The sequence below is a fragment of the Macadamia integrifolia genome, chromosome 6 (assembly GCF_013358625.1).
Source record: "Macadamia integrifolia cultivar HAES 741 chromosome 6, SCU_Mint_v3, whole genome shotgun sequence".
Taxonomy (NCBI): Eukaryota; Viridiplantae; Streptophyta; class Magnoliopsida; order Proteales; family Proteaceae; genus Macadamia; species Macadamia integrifolia.
In genome coordinates, this window is record NC_056562.1 from 14,159,269 (window position 1) to 14,177,593 (window position 18,325).

The window sequence follows — 18,325 nt, forward strand, 5'->3', positions numbered from 1 at the left end:
AAAAAAAAAAAAAAAAACTCATTGTTTCAATAAAAATATCTGTCATCTATTGAAATTTGAAGGGCCCTATTACAATGTATATCATCCACATGACCTGAAAATGTGAAAGTCATAAGTTCACAACCAATCCTTGTACCCACCACCAACTCATGGGTGGAGCTTCTACCAGTCAGCGTTATGAACTTTCCCAAGGGTAACTGGTGAGGACTAAGGACACAAAGTGGACCCGGGCCAGGGCCAGGGCCAAGTTCAATGCCCATTATAGTATTATTGCTACAGAGTTATTCCTTTACTACTGTAGTTGACCTATGAAGGCTAAACACTGGCCAACTGGCCATGTCAACTACAGTACTTGTTTAGAACAGTTGGCTGAAAATTATAGTATTATTGCTACAGAGTTATTGCTTTTCAGCTTTCATGCTAACCAGCTTTTCTGATAAGACCTGCCCATGTCTATCAGTATTTGTAAATTTCTAACTGAAGAAATCATACGCAAATTACTCTCTTTTAACCTTTTATAGTTATTTTCTGTTCAATGGCTCCTGTCCTGCGAAATGCCAGAGAGAGAGAGAGAGAGAGAGAGAGAGATTATCAACACTAAAACCCAAGAAGGTACATAGAAAATAAAACCACAACATTACAAATGCAACAGAAGGGAAGAGATCATCAATTTAAGGAATAATGGAGAGTGTTTTGGTGTGGGAAGGAAACTGCTTAGAACAGTTCCTTATTATAGATATTATTATTTTAACTATATGTCAAATATATGTATACATATATGTAGCAAGCTACTAGACTATAGTAGCTTCTACACTTACTAGACTATAGTAGTCACAAAAGCTCACCTGTGGGTTTTACCTAAATCAACCTAATGGGAGAAAAGTATACATGAACATGAAACATAATTAATGCTCATGATAGCTACTACACAACGAACGGCCTCTTCTCCTTGCAGATCCCCACCTCTCTCCCACTGAGAAGTTGAAGGGCTAGGTTCCCTCCTCCCTTTGGAGATCCCCATGGGAAGTGAAAGGGCTAGTACAGTTTCTTCTAAGCAGCTCTTCATGATCATGCTCATGATAGCCTACTAAACAATGAAGGTCCCCTCTTGGCTTTGGAGATCCCCACGAGAACTAGAAGGGCTAGGACAATTTCTACTAAGAAGCTCCTCTATCATCTGCAGTGCAATCCTCTCCTCTTCTTCCATCCCTTTTCTTGCTACTGATGACCCTGACATAACCGGAGAAATCTCCGGCAAAGCCGATGATGCTTCAGAAACTTGTGAATTCTTCTTCTCTAGCTCAACTCTCATGACCCAATTGGACTCAGAATGTGACCCTGCACGCTTCTGCCACACTCCAATATTGGAATTCTCAGTATCAAGCCTCAAACAAGTGAGGGAAGGAGAGGGGGTCTTGCAACACTTCCTGAGTTTCTCACTGAGTGTCACAGACAGGCTTGAGGTCGGCGTCTTCGACGCTGAATTATCGCCGGTGGTCTTTGCATCCCCATCGGAAGTCCTCACCAGAGGGAAGTTGGTCTTGGCATTCCGGCCACTCATAAGTACTGCTGCCTCATCGTAGGCTCGCGCTGCCTCCTCGGCGGTCTCGAAAGTTCCTAGCCACACTCTTCTCTTCCTGTAACACAAAGAAAGAAGAATGTAAGATTAGAAAAGGTCCACAATTTGTTATGGAAAGATCTAATTTTGTGAGCTTTAACTAACTTAAAGTCAATGTGAGGTCACTGTGTTATAATGCTTACAGAAGTGGGTGCCGGATTTCAGAGACCCATGAGCCCCAGTGACGCTGCCTGACGCCTCTGAACTTCTTTGAATGTACCATATTCTCTGATTCAGAAAAGACAAGAGAGAGAGCTCTGCACTCTGCAGGGATTGTTCAGAGATTGTAAAGTACATGGAGATGATGAAATATAAAGGAGAGGGGTAAAGGGTCCACGTAATATGAACTAAGAAACATACTAAAAGGGTGAGAAGGGTATGATGTCGGTGGGCTAGAGAGAGTAGAGCTACAACTACACTAAGAATACTAGTTGTAACTTAGAACGACGGGTAGAAATTTAAGCTAGTTTATTGTGTATGGTGACGTGAGCATACCATTTAAGCATTGCATTTTCACACACTAGGTAAAAATGGATTTGATAAAAATTGGGTAAAACAGATGATCCATCACTTTCTTATTTAGTAGTTCTTGGGTTGCTTGTGCAAACCTATAAACTAGGTTAAAGTAAATAATTTCCTGTAGATAATTTCAGGAAATTATGAGAGAGAGAGAGAGAGAGAGAGAGAGAGAGAGAGAGAGAGAGAGAGAGACTTCTCTTGTCAAAAGACTTCAATTCAAACTGTCTCTACACTATCAGAAAACTTTTGCAATCAATCACGAAGTACTCAAATGCACATCTCGTGCAACCAGGAGGACTTATAGTTGCTGGGAGATATGATCAGCATTGAATACTCATCCCCTCGGTTATTTATTTTTTTATTTTTTTTGCTAGAAACAAAGTTTATATTAAATGACAGAGAAAATAATTACAAGAAGAGATGTGAGGTAACAACCTAGCTCTTCAATACAATCGACGGATTGAGAGTTTTCATCTTCGGCATTGCCATCAGCTGAGATCTCAATCGTCATTGAAAATTTCTATATATAAGACAATTTGCCGCATAAATAGTCATCCCCTTGGTCCCTCCCCTTATATTGTTGTTGAATTGAAAGAGGTCTATAGTTGAGTGAGTTTAATGATAATTTTTAAATATAGATTTACGGATAATAACGGTAGTCTAAACACCACATTTTGACACCCTTGGAAGGGTTAAGCAATCATTAGTCTGGAACCTGAGACACGGATTGATCCTTTATTTATGGGAAAGGAAGTACTCTTTGACCTTGATGTTGCTATTTTGATTCCATACTGATATAGGATGATTAATTAATTGAACAAAGACATTTTCAAAATTGGAAACTAACTTTGACACAAGTAGAGTAAACTCATACCACCCAAAACGCCACAGACGGGTCCTAATTTGAGGTAAAAACTCAACTGGACTAGACCCACTTAGTCAACTTGAGCTAGACTCACTCTGACTTAGGTCGGCATTGGATGCACCCTGGCTGACGCTAGCCAGGTCAACGTTGTCCTAATACAATATTGTGACAGCCAAAGCCCTCCTTGGGCTGGCCCTGCGAAATTGTAGGGATTATGTGGATTGTGAGCCATATTTCTGTCAGATCTCCTACTTTTCGCCTAAGGTATGTATCTAGACACATCTTAAGACCCCTAAGCCATCCTAGAAGAAACTAGAAAACGCTATTTGATAAAGGAAAGATTTGTCCATATATTGGGAGATATAGCCTTCCCATATATAGATACCCAATTTCTCTTTAAAAAGGAAAGAATCACCCATAATAGAAACACTTCACACATTCCTTGGTTTTCTAAAATGTCAAAAGGCTTTAAATACTAGACCCCTTGGAGGATCACGACAAGTTCATGCATTCAATGTTGCTATGATTCATGCACTGGAATCATATTACAAAGTTGTGTTGCTGAGATATTCTGTTAGTTCCTGTTTTAACATTAGTTTATTAAGCCTACACCCTTCCTTTTTTTTTTTTTTTCGCCAAAAGATGATATTATTGAAGGATACGAAAAATAAGAATATTAATACATGGCACAAAAACCAAAATGTTGTTCTCCAATTCCCCCACCTTCGGCATTGCCATCAGTAGAGAGGAGGAAAAATGCACTAGCAGAACCTATGGTTGGGTCTATCATTAGCATCTTGGTTAAGGAGATCCACGATGTGACCAGGGAAGATAACATTTGATCCTGAGACACCCGCCTTGGCTGCATCTCTAGCTAAAAAGTCGGCAATGGTGTTTGCCTCTATGAAGTTGTGAATTATTTTTCAAGTGATCCGTCCAAGTACGGCTTTAGAAAAGTCCATCGCTAAGCAGCAAACCAAGGAACATTCTTTTGTTGCACTAGCGTCACCACCGCACTGGAGTCAGATTCAATCCATAGCTGATTAATGCCCATACCTCTAGCTCACAAAAGCCCTTTCATCTCAGCTTCAAACACCTTTGTAATCCCCACAAAATTTTTATAAGATCCCAGCACTCTTCCCATATAATCTCTGCAAACTCCACCCGCACCCGCTCGGCCAGGATTCCCCATCAAGCTATCCTCAAAATTCAGCTTGACCCAGTTTCATGAGGCTTACACCAGAAAACCTCTAAAATTGGCCTAGAAGGAATGCCCTGAATAGTTAGACCCAACTTCCTACAACATTGCAAATCAGCCATAGATCTAACTGCACCTTTAGTGCTAGGCCTGCAGTTCTTTATCTCATTGATAATTGATGGGCAAACGTATCTGGGATGCCTCCAACCTTCATCATTCTGCCTCATATTTCTCTCTCTCTAGATATTATCTGCCACAATAACCAGCCCCATCTCCCAAGCTGCTTTGCAATAGACCTGACTAAGCATCCTTTTCCACCTTGGAATAGCAAAGGCACAGGTCCAGGACTCATCCACCCAAATAGGAAGCTCCATATTTCCACAGCAAAAGGGCAACGATGGAATATATGCTCCATAGATCCTTCATCCGCACAACACAAGATACATTTTGAAGCTAGAGCAATCCCTCTCCTCCTCACCTCATCGTCTGAAGGCAGCTTCCCATGAATCAGTCACCATCCAAAAATGGACATCCTAGGCTGCATCTTTTACACCAAACTATAGAAACCCAAGTAACTTTAAGATTGTGAATGCTAATTTCCTCCCACGCCGACTTTATAGTAAAAGAACCATCCGGAGATCATTTCCAAAAGCACCTATCCGAACAGTCATACTGAGGAATTCTAATTTTTTTAATCAAATCAAAGATATCATTCAGCATGGAGGATTGAACATGTGGCAAATTCCATTGAAAATTGTCAAAAAATCTATCAATCTTCCCCACTGAGGACTGATCCCTACTCTCACCCACTTCCACTAGATCATGAACTGAGAAGCCATCGACCCATTTAGTATTCCAGAAATTGATCTTCCTACCATTACCAACCATCCACCGCTCCTTTGACGAGATGAAACTCCACACCTTCCTAACGCTAGGCTTAATAGAAGACGATTTGTAGCCAGATCTTAGAGAGTTGTTCCGCTTCAAAAATCTTGCCCTCAAGAAATTATATGTTAGCGACTCCTTATGCTTAATTCTCCATGCCAGATTGCAGAGCATGGATTTATTGAGGTCCCTTAGTCTTCTCAACTCCAGCCTACCTTCCTCCTTCAGTCTACAACACATGTCCCATTTGACCGTGATTTTTTTTTACATATCAACCTCGACTATCCAAATGAAATTCCTCATCCACCTCTCCAAAATAAAATTCATAGAAGATGGGCACCAATATACTGCAAAGCTATGATTAGGCACCCAAATATAACAGAGCGCACAAGCTCCACTCTCCAAGCTATAGAAAATAATTTCCCTTTCCACCCTGCCAGCTAGCCTTTGACTTCATCCATAATCAGAAGCAAGGACTCCTTCTTCACCCTCCCTTTGAAAATCTCTACGCCCAAATACCAAGTAGGGAAGTTACACAAAGGGATGCCTAACTCATCAATAATAGTCTATTTACGCTGGACAGGGAGAGAGCCAAGGAACAGTTTACTCTTCTCAAGATTTATCCGTTGGCTAGAGAGCTCTTCATATCTAGAAAGAAAATTCTTTAAATTCTTCATATACCTAATTAAGACATTAGAGAAGATAAATATATCATCCGCGAACAAGCTGTGAACAAGAGTAGCAACACCACACGGCCCAATCAAAGCTTTCATTTTCTTCTTAGCAACAAGGTCAAAAAGACCTCTACATAGCACCTCCTTTGTATAATAAAAAGCAGAGGGGATATTGGATCCCCTTTCCATGGACCCCTTTCCACTCCAAATAACCCACCGACCCCCCATTCAGAAGAACTGAAATTCTAGCAGTCTGAAGGAGCTGGTTAATCCAAGAAATCCATCTCTCAAAAAACCCAAAATTTCACATGACATGGAATAGAAAATTCCAAGATATGGTGTCATATGCCTTCTGGATATCTATCTTCAGCCCTATGCCACCCCTCTTGTGGAGGTGAACATCATGTTTGCCAATTTTGAAGCCAAGCTGATGTTCGAGTGGATAATCTTCCCTTTCTAAAACGCCCCCTGCTCTTCAGAGATAATACTGGGAAGCACCTTCGACAATCTCAAAGCCAAAATTTTTGAAATAATTTTACATAAAAATTCCCCATACATAATGGTCGGAATTTGTCCAGAGAGGCGACACCCTCCACTTTTGGGATCAATACCAAGAAATTGTTATTGATCCCATAAGGCATATAATCAGTTTGGAAAAAAATTTAGGAAAATTTACATCCACCACCCCTCGTGTTTGCCCCAATTACATCATCTCCCCTCTTGTTTCGTTTTTTAAACCCAAAAAACCAACACCGTCGTTTCACTAGTTTGAGTTTTTTCTCTTTAACTTGAATCCAATTTTTTTTAAATTCCCAAAATACCCTTCTTTATACCCTTCAACCTACGAAAGAGAAACAATTTGAGGCTTAGGGTTTAAACTCCTCTCTACGATTCCTTTCTACGATACCTCACTGAATACACTCCGGCGAACATGAAGTTGTTTCGACGATGGGACAATGCTGACCGTAGGTAGTTCTGACGAAAGAGGGACTGCGATTCTCGTTGGTTGTTCCGACGAAACAGGGGGCTGCGATTCTTGTAGGTTGTTCCGGTGTTGGTTGGCAGGTTGAATCTCTACAATTTGATTTCCGGTCTTGGCAGACGACGAAACCGGTAAGTCTCGTCTCTGCAATTTGGATTTCAGTATATGCTTCTTTTTTATTTTTCTTTTTTTTTTTTTTTGAGAAAACTTAAGGGATAAACCAATATAAACCAGGAACATCGAAAGAACTCAATTGCAAAAACAAAACATCTCTCAAGTGTAAGATCCTGATTTCATTACTTAACAAGTTGGGTTTTGATGCCTTGTATGTTGTCTTGAGCTTCTTGGTTGGTGGCCTAACCTTCTTGAACACCAAAGGGAATTTGATATTGGCATTGTGGAACTGCTTTGTGTTCTCTCTCTTGCAAAGATTTGATGGGATGATAGCTGTTTTGATAATCTGGATGCATGGAAACCTTACCCTGTGGCAAGAAGCTGTCTCAGTGTACTTTTTCTTAGCACCACCATTAAGAGTGGTGTCTCGGTATTCCTTGTACATATTGTGATACCCGGTCTGACTTTGCTACCGCAACCAAATCCCATAATTCTTGACCTTGGTTGGTTTTTTCTCAAAAATCTCGTTGATGGCAAGGACTTCCCCATTGCTCTTCTTGACCTTCTTGATGATTGTGTCTCTTGATTCAATATGATAGGACAATTGTGAAATTAGGTTATGTAAATAGAAGGTTTGCTTCCTGAGCTTGAGAAACACTTTAATCTAGTCCAATTTTAATTCTAACCTATTACTCTTCTTGACTAAATGCACTTAAAATAGAGGAACTGTTTGGAAGGGAAGATTTGCTTCAGTCCAAGAGGAACATTACCCACCTTCTGCATGGTTTGGTTGGGTCAACCTGAACCTGCCTGTCTTAACCTTGTTTTAGCTTTCAGTTGGGCTTAATCTTGTTTTAGCATTCAGTTTGGCTCTAAAAGCAGCTTTAGATGAGAATTTCCCATTTTCGTTGGTGGAGCAATTAAAAGTATCACATGCATGGTTTGGTGGGGCAGGAGCATTAGAATTTGTTTTGTTTAGTTATGAAAAGAGTATGAACGAATTGAATGTTCCAACTATTATCTTTGTTAAACATGGTGAATCAAACCATAAAATAATGAAGAAAATAAGCAGAACTTCAATACCAAAGAATCAGATTTGACTGAATTAGCCTGAAATCGAAACAACATAATACCTGACTGAAATTAGCCTGAAATCAACTCAGATTTAACTGAATCAGTATTGTGAAATGAACTGAAACCGAAGACTCAAAGGAATAAGAAAAAAGACCAAGTAGTCTAACCAAACCAATCCAATAACAATACTATAAAGGACCCATGGCCACTAGATGATCACAATGCTAAATAAAAATCATTGCTTAGAATTGTGCCCAACATGTTTATTTTAAATAACTGTGGTGTACTTAATCTTGAACATCTTCATCCCAACACCTTTTTGATTTTGCATTAATTACTAGTTTTAATATTCTTTTATTCTTCTACCCTCCCTTTCTCTACATGTAATTTGATGACTATTGTCCTTGATACTTATAACTGTTGACCATTTTAACAGGTAATTTTTACAGTAATGGTCGTGAGGTGCCCTATTCAGTTTAGTTGGTGTGGGAGAACTCACATAATATTTGTTGATCCGGACCATTACACACATATACATGGTTTGTGATATATACAATTCTGTCATTAACTATGTACGGCAAGGCCATAATGTGAGTTTTAAAGTCAAGTGTGAGATCTCTCCAGAGGTGCATGTGCAAGTGACGGATGATGCTAGCATGTTAAGCCTATTTGGTTTAGATGGGGTAGATATCATCAAACTTGTAGTGTATGACCTTGAAGATAACCCTAGTTATTAGAAGGACAGGTGGACTGTTGATAGGTACTCAAGAGATGTTGCTTTTAGAGAAACAAGTAACCGAGGAGTGAGAGATGTGGCACAATCTTCAGCTGGTCAACCAATGGGTTATGGTATAGGAACGTTGAAAAGGGAACAACAACATGTGGAGACTGAATCAGATAGCAAAAGAAGGGGAAATCAGCCTATTAAAAGAGGTGAACGGATATGTATAGCTAATACAAATGCTACCACTGATGGAAGTGAAATTCGTGATAGTGCCACTGCTGATGCTCCTAGCAAGGGTAAAGCCAAAGCTCATGCTAATATTGTTGCTTTACCTGGGAGATCCATTGGTGCAAGTGCTGCTTGCACTAGTGAATTGAAGGCTGTTAGGAAAAGATCTGCTAGCATAAATGGATCAACCAGAATACCTAATGTAGTCCCTAGTAGAGAAGAAAGGGAAGTTGAAATTGTAAATGACAGTTCAGATGAATCAGTAGAAGTCCCTTGGGTATCTTCTAGTATGGGAGTAAAGACAAATAGTAATATTGATGATTTGAGAGATGATTCAACTCACACCCGGAATCTTTCTACAAGTGATGAAGACTGGATACATGAAAATAATGAGTCTTTGGATGAGGAAACTGAAAGTGATGACATCCTTAATGATGATTGTGATATAGAGGATGATGAATATTACAATTTAGATGAGGTTGAATGTCAATCCGAGTATGATGGTCATGATGAGGTTGAGGATGGTACAGTAACACTTGCCGTAGGGAATACATATGATGATGTGAATCACTTTCGGGCTGTCTTGCAACAATTTTCCATTAAAAATGGTTTTGATAAATTGAAACTTAAGAATGAAAAAATTAGGATTACTACAGTATGCAAGGCACCTAGCTGTACCTAGAGAGTATATGCATCACCAATTGATGATAAGAAGGAGGTTAAGGATGCAAAGACATTTATGATCAAGTCATACAATCTAAAGCATGCTTGTATTTTATCAACAGAACACAAGAGCATTACATCACTTTGGATTGCAAAAAAAATTGTTCCTCATCTTAAGGTTGATCCATCTTTGACTGTGGACTCCATGCGTACCTTCTTGCATGAAACATACAAGGTTAACCCCCCTTGGATGAAGGTGTACCGGGCATGCATCATTGCATTGGAAATGACACAAGGTAGTCATAAGGGTTCCTATGCTTTGTTACCTACATATGATAATTTGGTGTTACAGAAGATGCCAAGTAGTTTTTTTAAGATACAGTACGAAGAAAGTCATGACATGTCAGGGAACAAAGCGTTCAAGAGAATGTTTGTTAGCTTTAAAGCTTGTATTACTGGGGTTTTGAAGGGTTGCAGACCCTTTATTGGTCTGGATGGCTGCCATTTAAAGGCTAGATATGGAGGCATTTTTCTGTCAATAATTTCATCTGATGGAAATAATGAATTGTTCCCAATGGTATATGGTATTATGGAAGTTGAATGCAAAGAAAGTTGGTTTTTTTTTCCTTCAAGTCCTACGAGAAGCCCTTGGACCGGCATCGGATGAGTTTGCTCTAACCTTTATGTCAGACAAGCAAAAGGTATTTCTTATTAATTTATAGCAATTGCCATTTACTTTATACTTCAACATCTTATTTAAATGACTTTTAATATATTGTTTATGTTTTGTAGGGTTTGTCGGATGTCATCACACAGGTGTTCCCTTATGCTCATCAGAGATGTTGTGTGAGACATATGTACCAAAACATCAAGTCAATTTTTTTCAGGACAACTGTTTAAGAAACACTTTTAGGCAGCAGCATCAGCAACTACTCTCCTTCAGTTTGAGCATGAAATGCAATCTATCAAAGAGTTTAGTGACGATTGATGAGCACATTTATGTGTGAAATCTAGGATAGTAAAACATGCATTTTACATATTTAGAATGGAGCTACCTTGGATTTTACTCTCTTTTTGCAAGTTTTATATTTTCAAAGCCTTAAGGACTATCAGGCGCTATATCTCCAATTTTACACATAAAGAGGTCCTAGTTCTTTTTAATGTTGTGAAGAGGACGAAATTCTGAGTAAGATGGATGTATTCAGTTAAAAGTACACATCTGTTTGGTCAGTGGTACAAGTGATTATTCTTTTTAGGCCAGAAAAAGAATAATGGATCAGAACTGAATCGAGATGTAGAACCAGCCCGTCTGCAGTTGTCCCAGGGGTATAAAGAATATTTCAAGATGCTAATAAGGATTGATAGACCACACCCTTAAGGCATTGAATATTCTTTTATGGTAACAACAACTACCTAGTGTAGTTGGTGAATTCTGGTGTGCAAAAATCCCTTGTTCACTAGGAGGTCTCAAGTTCGAACCTCTTGGTTGCTTTTTTTTGGAGATTTTTTTTTTTGGAAATCCCTCCTACCTTTTCTCTCCTTGTCTCTCTTCTCTCTCCTCCACCTCACCAACCTCAAAAGGCTACTGACGTTTGAAGAAAAAAAAAAAAAAAGAGAGAAAAAATAGGAAAAAAAAGGCAAGAAATAAAAAAAAAATCCTCTATTTCCTATTTTATCTCCCAATCCTCCCTCCACATAACCACAAAATCGTCCAAGGTGGTGGGTCCCCTTGGACGTCCTCCTCTCTCTCCTATTCCTTATAAAAAGGAGTCCACCAAACGCTAAAGGAGTGTCCCTCTCTTCCTCTCTACCTCTCTTCTTAGTTTTTTTTAGTTGCTCTCTCTCTCTCTCTCTCTCTTTAGTTCTAGTTTTAGTTTTTTTTTCTTATTAAACATTTTTGTAATGGAGTTTTAATTAATGAATGCAAGATTGTCTTTCATGTTTATGGTTTATGGTATTGTAATTTTAATTCTCTAGTTCAAAGTTTAGATCTAGGTGACAAGATCCAAGCTTTGAAGCATCTCTTTTCAAGTTCAAGTTTCTCTTTCAGATTTGTTTTCTTTAGTACTAGCAATTTCAAATTTGGTTTATTCCATCTGATTTTTAGTACTAGTAGTATATCAAATCTCAATCAAGTTTTCAAGTTCAAGTAAGTAGGCTTCTACAGTAGTCTTCTCACCCCACTCTCAATCCCTCTCCTGGCTACCCTTTCCTTCTTAACTTAGGTTTTTAATTTCAGTCTTTACTTTATTGTTTTCCTTTTCCCCCCAAGGTCCTTGGCTAGATGCATGTGTTGGCTTTGCCCCTCTCTAGCTATGGACCATCTTTTTATTGCATTTAATTTCAGTTATTTACTTTGCCTCCCTTTCCTTAAAGCTAAGTAGCGAAGCCCTTGTAAGAGTTACTTTCTAGTCAAGTAGGGAAGCTTGCATTATTTGTGATGCATCCCTCAGGCTAAGTAGAGAAACCTACTTGTGTGCCTCTCTCTAATCTTCGTCTTTTTTTTTTTTAGCACTTTTACTTTCAGTTATTTACTTTTTATTTGCGTGGTTCGAATTATTTAATTCCTAGATGTGTTGGTTAGGACGCTTTTAGATGCATGTGTTTTAGGACAATAGTTAGAAGTAGATTACCAATATCAATCATTACACTAAAATAAGCTTAAAATAAAGTAGTTGCTCTTCTTGTGTTCGACCCGTTAGCTACATTGATCTGTATGCTTGCTATTACTTTTAAAATTCAAACAACAATACATATAGTTGAATAATGGAGATTACTACAAGATTATGGGCTAGGCACGCATTTGATTTTAATGCAAAGAGTCCTCAAATCACCAATAACATGACCGAGTCATTTAATCACTGGATATCAGATATGAGGGATAAGCCTGTTACGTTGGTATTTGATGAGATAAAGTTGAAAATCATGACTAGGATGTTTATGAACTTTCAAAGGGGTTGCAACTACCCAGTTGGTGGTTTGGTCATACCTGATATAAAGAAACATTTAGATAAGGTCCAATATAAGGGAAGGGAATGCATTGTGCATCAAGGTAACACACATGCATTTGAGGTGGTGGATGTCCATGGTGGCAGAGTTGTGAATTTGGCAGAGAGGACATGTGGTTCTAGGATGTGGGATTGTACTGGGTTGCTACATAAGCATGCAGCAGCAGCTATCACACACACTAGGGGGTTATTGGAGTCTCACTGTAGTCCATACTATAGTGTACACACATACCTTCAAGCATATAATAAGTTCATCCAACCACTCCCAGCATTGGCAGATTTAGTAGTTGATGGCTCTCATGGGTTGGTTTAGCCTCCACATCTTAAAAAAAGGCTCGATCGGCCTCATAAACTCAGGAAAAGATAATTTGTTGATGAACCTACTACGGAGTTCTAGAAGAAATCATCAAGTGTCAGATGAGATATCTGCAAGCTAGTAGGCCACAAGAGGAGAAGAACAACCGAACACCAAGAAAACAACAGGCATGAAGATATGAAAATTTTACAACTAAAATTTTGTTCACTTATTTGCATGCTCTACTATTGAATTATTTTTTACTGATTTTCATAGAGAAAGCAAAGGGATGAGTCAATATAGAGCACCAACTCTCAGATGATGTCTAGGTCACAATCATCTACCCATCCTGCAAAGCTAACAAGTCAAGAGAAAACCATGGCCAGACAAGCTGCCAAGCAAGAAAAATGGATGGCAAAGCAGGCTAAGAAGAAGTAGAAAGATGGATGTTGTTGTTGTTGCTATTTCTTTCCCTTTATTTTTTGTTTTCTTTTTTTGGATCATGGGATGATTGGATTTTAATGTGTTATGGAAGAACTATAAAGGGAGTTTGTGACTAGTAATATTTAAGTGCTAGTGTTTATGGACATGATATTTATATGATATTGGAAGAACTTGTGTGAGACAGGTTGATCAGTTTTTTTGGACATGATATTTGTATGATATTGATGTTGTTCAAGAATTTAGGTGTTACTTGGAGTCATTAACAGGTTTTGATAAGTCCTGCATTCAAACGAAATTTTCTTAAATCCAGGTTGTCCTATATTGAAGGGAATCACTGCCCATTTAAAATAAAGCTCTACGTCAATTAGGTGATGTTGATGTTGTTGAAGCATTTTTGAAACAAAGTGCATGTCCGATTACTATTGTAGACCAATCTTAACAGGTCATTTTAAGATCTCAAATTCAAAAGAAATGCTGTCCTTTTTTTTTTGGTACCATATGTTCAGATTGTCCCATATTGAATGGAAGCTATACCCATTTGATTAAAGTAACCAAATACTCAATTACAAAATACAAGGTTTAACATAATAAAACCATTGAAATAAACCCAAAATGTACTCCTTCAATGATAAGGGAAAAAAGGGGAACAAAAAAAAGGGGAATTACAACTTATATATCATCTTCCCTAATTCTTCATTTTACCATAAACATGACTACAATGACCATCACAAGCAAAACTATTACAATCTGAAGTGTCCCAACAGAATTCTCCCATTTCTTCATACTTTTCTTCAAAATACGAATCTCTTCCTTCATTTTTCGATTGTCTTGACTTATCTCACCGACATCTATCTTGTGAGTGATTGGATTGATGTTATCCTTGGTAACAGGATCACTCTTGGTTCTTCTACAGGGTCACACCAAGAAAATAATCCACATCCATGAGGTGCATTGGGGCAGCAATAGTACAACCTGTGTTTGCTAGTAACATTCTCCGATATTTTAACAAGAGTCCTCTTCTGACAATAGTATACAACATTAATGAACTCTAGAGATGAATCTCGGTTGCTGTCATTCACACTATATGATGACATTGTGTACCTAGAAAACATACATTGGAAAAAAAATTAGAACTACACCCTTTTATGACACCGTTCATGCAAATAATACAATTTCTACTAGGTTCAATCATTTCTAGGTGCTTCCATTACAACCTCACGATTGTTAGTGACAACAAGAATCCAAAGTCATGCATTTTAGCGACAGCAACAGGGGTAATCGATCATATACCAACTAACAGCACCTCATACTCGATCAAAACTAGAATACATGTAAAAATGAATATCCCACTTGAATTGGTTAACCCAGATGCAATTGAATTAGTTTCTGACATCAGAAAGGAATATGCCAGCAAGTTTGAGCAGGTAAATTTACATCCAACTAGCTCTTGTCTACTTTAACCTGTTGGATTGCCTCTTTAACATGTTTCTTTTTTTTATTAAATGGTTTTGTCACACCCCATTCCATACAGAACCGAACCGGTGACCGAGTTAACACCTGTTAACCTAAAACCTACCAAGATCATCTGATACAGTAAGCATAGCAGAACATACACTTACATACTATGTCAATTGAATCCTATAAATCAGCGAAAGTCTTACATGTACATACCTGTAAATACCCCAATACTTTTGATACCCAAATTGTATTACATAATACATTTGCATATGGGCCTATAGGCATGATATATACACAAGAAATACAATTTACACATCTATAGCACAAAAGGGGTGACATTTCAAAATATAATCAAAAGAATCCGGTGTAGGTATCAGTGTTGCTGTCCCGCAACACAACTCTCGCATGGGCACTTGGCCCTATGCCCAGGATCTTCAAGGACCCACCAGTCCTCGACTAAAAACTCCATGGTAGGTCCCGGCTCTAGCTCTTTGGCCGGATAACTTGTAAGATCATCTAAAAAAATGTTCTGCACGTTGGATGAACTCACTAGCCTAGTAAGTGTAAAGAAAGACTAAGCAAGCATTCCCAATACAAATGAACCTATATGTATGCAGTTCATTTTATTATCTTAGTCTACTTAGACAACAATTCTAAATCATAGGTCATGTGCTACTCGTAACCACAGTGTGCGTATGCTCCGGGTACAAGCCGCAAACCCCATCCCCTGATACACCCATAGGGTTACCGGAGAAGGCTAGCCATAGGTACCGAAAAAGTAAAATGCCAAACCATGGCAAAATTAAAGTAAAATGAGTCTTGCACTATATTAAATTAAAAGCAAAATGATTGGCCTTCTTGATATATCACCAAAGTTGTCAACTGTCCTAATGATCAGCCGGGCGTACTTCTAACCGTAATCATTGGTTCACAACCTCGGGCTTTCCCCCAGTGATATACCCAACACCTAAACCCCTGCTGGAAAGGGTTATAGCACAAGGATATGTCATTCCTAACAATATGCTTCAATGTGAGATAGTACAACTGTATAGTGCCATCGCGTCCTATTCCACAGGCCACCAATGCATTCATATCCAAGCCGACTACGGCATATAGTCTAGCAAAGCATCATATTCCATAATTTAAATCATCCATCTCATATCACAAAGAAAAAGTAGGTATTTAACAATTAAATATATCAGCATGTCAAGTCATAAGTGAGTTTCATAGTGAACACATCAATGCATGTAAATGGCACACATGGATGACTAGTCTATAGCAATAATGAAATGATGCCATGGCTAGTCTACAACCAGAATGACATGATGCAATGTCGTCTTCTCACTTACCTATGTGTATGAAGATCAACCTTGGTACGAGGAAGATCCAAAGTCAAGTTTAGTATAACTCCATTTTAGGCTCATAACCAATGAAATCCCAATGTGTTTAGAATCACTAGAGAAGGTTACCCGATAAATGTGGGTCCAATTGGGACCCGAGAAGTCAGATTGGTGGGTCAAATGGCAGGCAAGGCACCCACCCGTCCTTGCTTGCCGCTCAACCTAGGGACTCTGTTTGGATCGGCGGGCCAGGAGTGGTGGGCCAGGTCACCCACCGGTCTTGCTTGCCTGTCGAGCAAGCAGCTCTGCTTGGACCGATGAGCCAGGAGTGGTGGGTCAGGTCAACCATCGATCTTGCTTTTTGATTGAGCCAGCAGCCTACCAAGGACAGGTGGGCACTGGATTGGTGGGTTTGATCATTCCCAGGCACCCACCAATCAGAACCTGGATTTTTTATGTTCTCTTCCATTCTTTATCCCAACTTGGGAAGACCACCACGGGTCAATTCGATCACATTTTTCACAAATCTAAGGCTCCAAATCATGATTCGATCCTAGATCTAAGGTCTTCAACATGGATCTTACCTCTTTGCTCAAGAATCACCTTAAAATCCCAAATCTTTTCTTTAGCTCAAGAGATCAACAAATGCTTCACAAATCTTGCAAGTCTTCCTCTAAATCCTTCATAAACAACATGTAGGACCTTTATTAAACCTTAGATTCACATTCTCAAGAGATAATAAAAAGATCCAAAGGATTGCTACCCAAATCGAAAGATTTCACTTAGGGTTTCGTAAGGGTTTAAGGAATATAGATTTTACTCACCTCAAATCGTAGATCTCAAGATGAGGGTCACTAATCCGATGTAGGATTCAAGAGATCTGACCTCGATGATGCACAACGATCATATTCTTCCCCATTTTCTTCCTCCTTCCTCTCTCATCTTTCTTCTTTTCTCTCTCTTCTTTACTTTTCTCACCCACCATGTAAAACAATAAATGTGATGGAAGAGAGGTGATGAATGCTATTTATAGTGGGGTCAAAATATCTAATGACCAGAGTGGTACGTCACACTGGTGGGTCCACCTACCTATGACCACCCACCAGTCGACCAATACTTAGCCCAAACATTGGGATTTTTGATGGGGCTCAGCCCCAACACGTATTTCACTCTCTGTAATCAATCAACACACGTACGGAACATAAAATATGTCTACGTACCTTATTATGCATATATGGCCCCGTGATACGTCCAAGTGCATGGCTTAGGTATGCAGACTTCACTAGGCACTGAATCTAACTCATCTGGCCAACTCGAGTTCAGAGTCGCCCTTGCCATCATGTTCCATAAGGTACTCGAATCGGCACGCTTGGGCTCAGGTCCTGCAAGATCAAACTGAACCAATCGGAAAATTAGACTGAGTTTAGAAAGTAGGGTATCACATTTATTATCTATTAAAACCAAACTAAACTTATATATTGTTACTGAATTTTAAATAATTGTATGAGCCTTCTGAATGTGCCTAATTCAAAATATATATGTTTTGAATAACATAAGCAAGCTAGCCCTATAATTATGTATCGATTATTACCCGAATGAAGTCTAAAGAACATGTAGTTATTAAGAGAATGGTTTCAGAAGTTAGGACTACCCAGGATTGAGGGGAAGGTAATGCAACATTTCTACCCAAGCTCATCAGCTAGAGCCCAACATAAAAGATGTGCCCATTCCTAGCCAATATCAGGCTGCAACAGAGTTAACTATGCTTTGCCTTCTATTTTTCAAGAATCAATGCAGGAAACATCTAGAGGCAAACATGCCCTATGCTACAGTTCCAACAAAACCCTAGATATTGCAGAAAAGGCTTCAAAGGCAAGTGGACAAATTATTCAATCAATTTCACATGTAACTGGCACTTTGACTCAATTGTAACCTGAATTTTGACTCAAGTGTATATTGAGGCTTCCTCCCTAACATAGTTTCAAGCTCCTAGATTTTAGGGGAAGAAAAATTCAAGAAGAGGTTTGGTTCAGGTAAACAATAAGCTCTCTAGAATAATCCACATAGAAGCAATTTTGCTATTTAGGCTTCTTCTTGAACAAAGTGGAACTTGCCCCTCAACTCAAACAAAATATAGGACCTATTGCAATCAATGGCAAGCAATTCATTAATCAAAATCAAATGAACAAGAAGACAACCACTGGATCCGATTAACAATAAGTTGTATGAACTAGAC

At 38.8% G+C, this 18,325-nt stretch overlaps 1 protein-coding gene across 1 annotated transcript; it reads right to left on the reverse strand.

Moving 5' to 3' along the window:
* Positions 1-588: 588 nt before the first annotated feature.
* Positions 589-1,951, reverse strand: LOC122081532 (ethylene-responsive transcription factor WIN1-like). Its single transcript, XM_042648684.1, has 2 exons — positions 1,762-1,951; positions 589-1,637 (listed from the first exon to the last, which is right to left on the reverse strand). The coding sequence occupies exons 1-2, from the start codon at positions 1,839-1,841 to the stop codon at positions 1,088-1,090; spliced, it is 630 nt and encodes a 209-aa protein (XP_042504618.1). The 5' UTR covers positions 1,842-1,951; the 3' UTR covers positions 589-1,087.
* Positions 1,952-18,325: the final 16,374 nt, after the last annotated feature.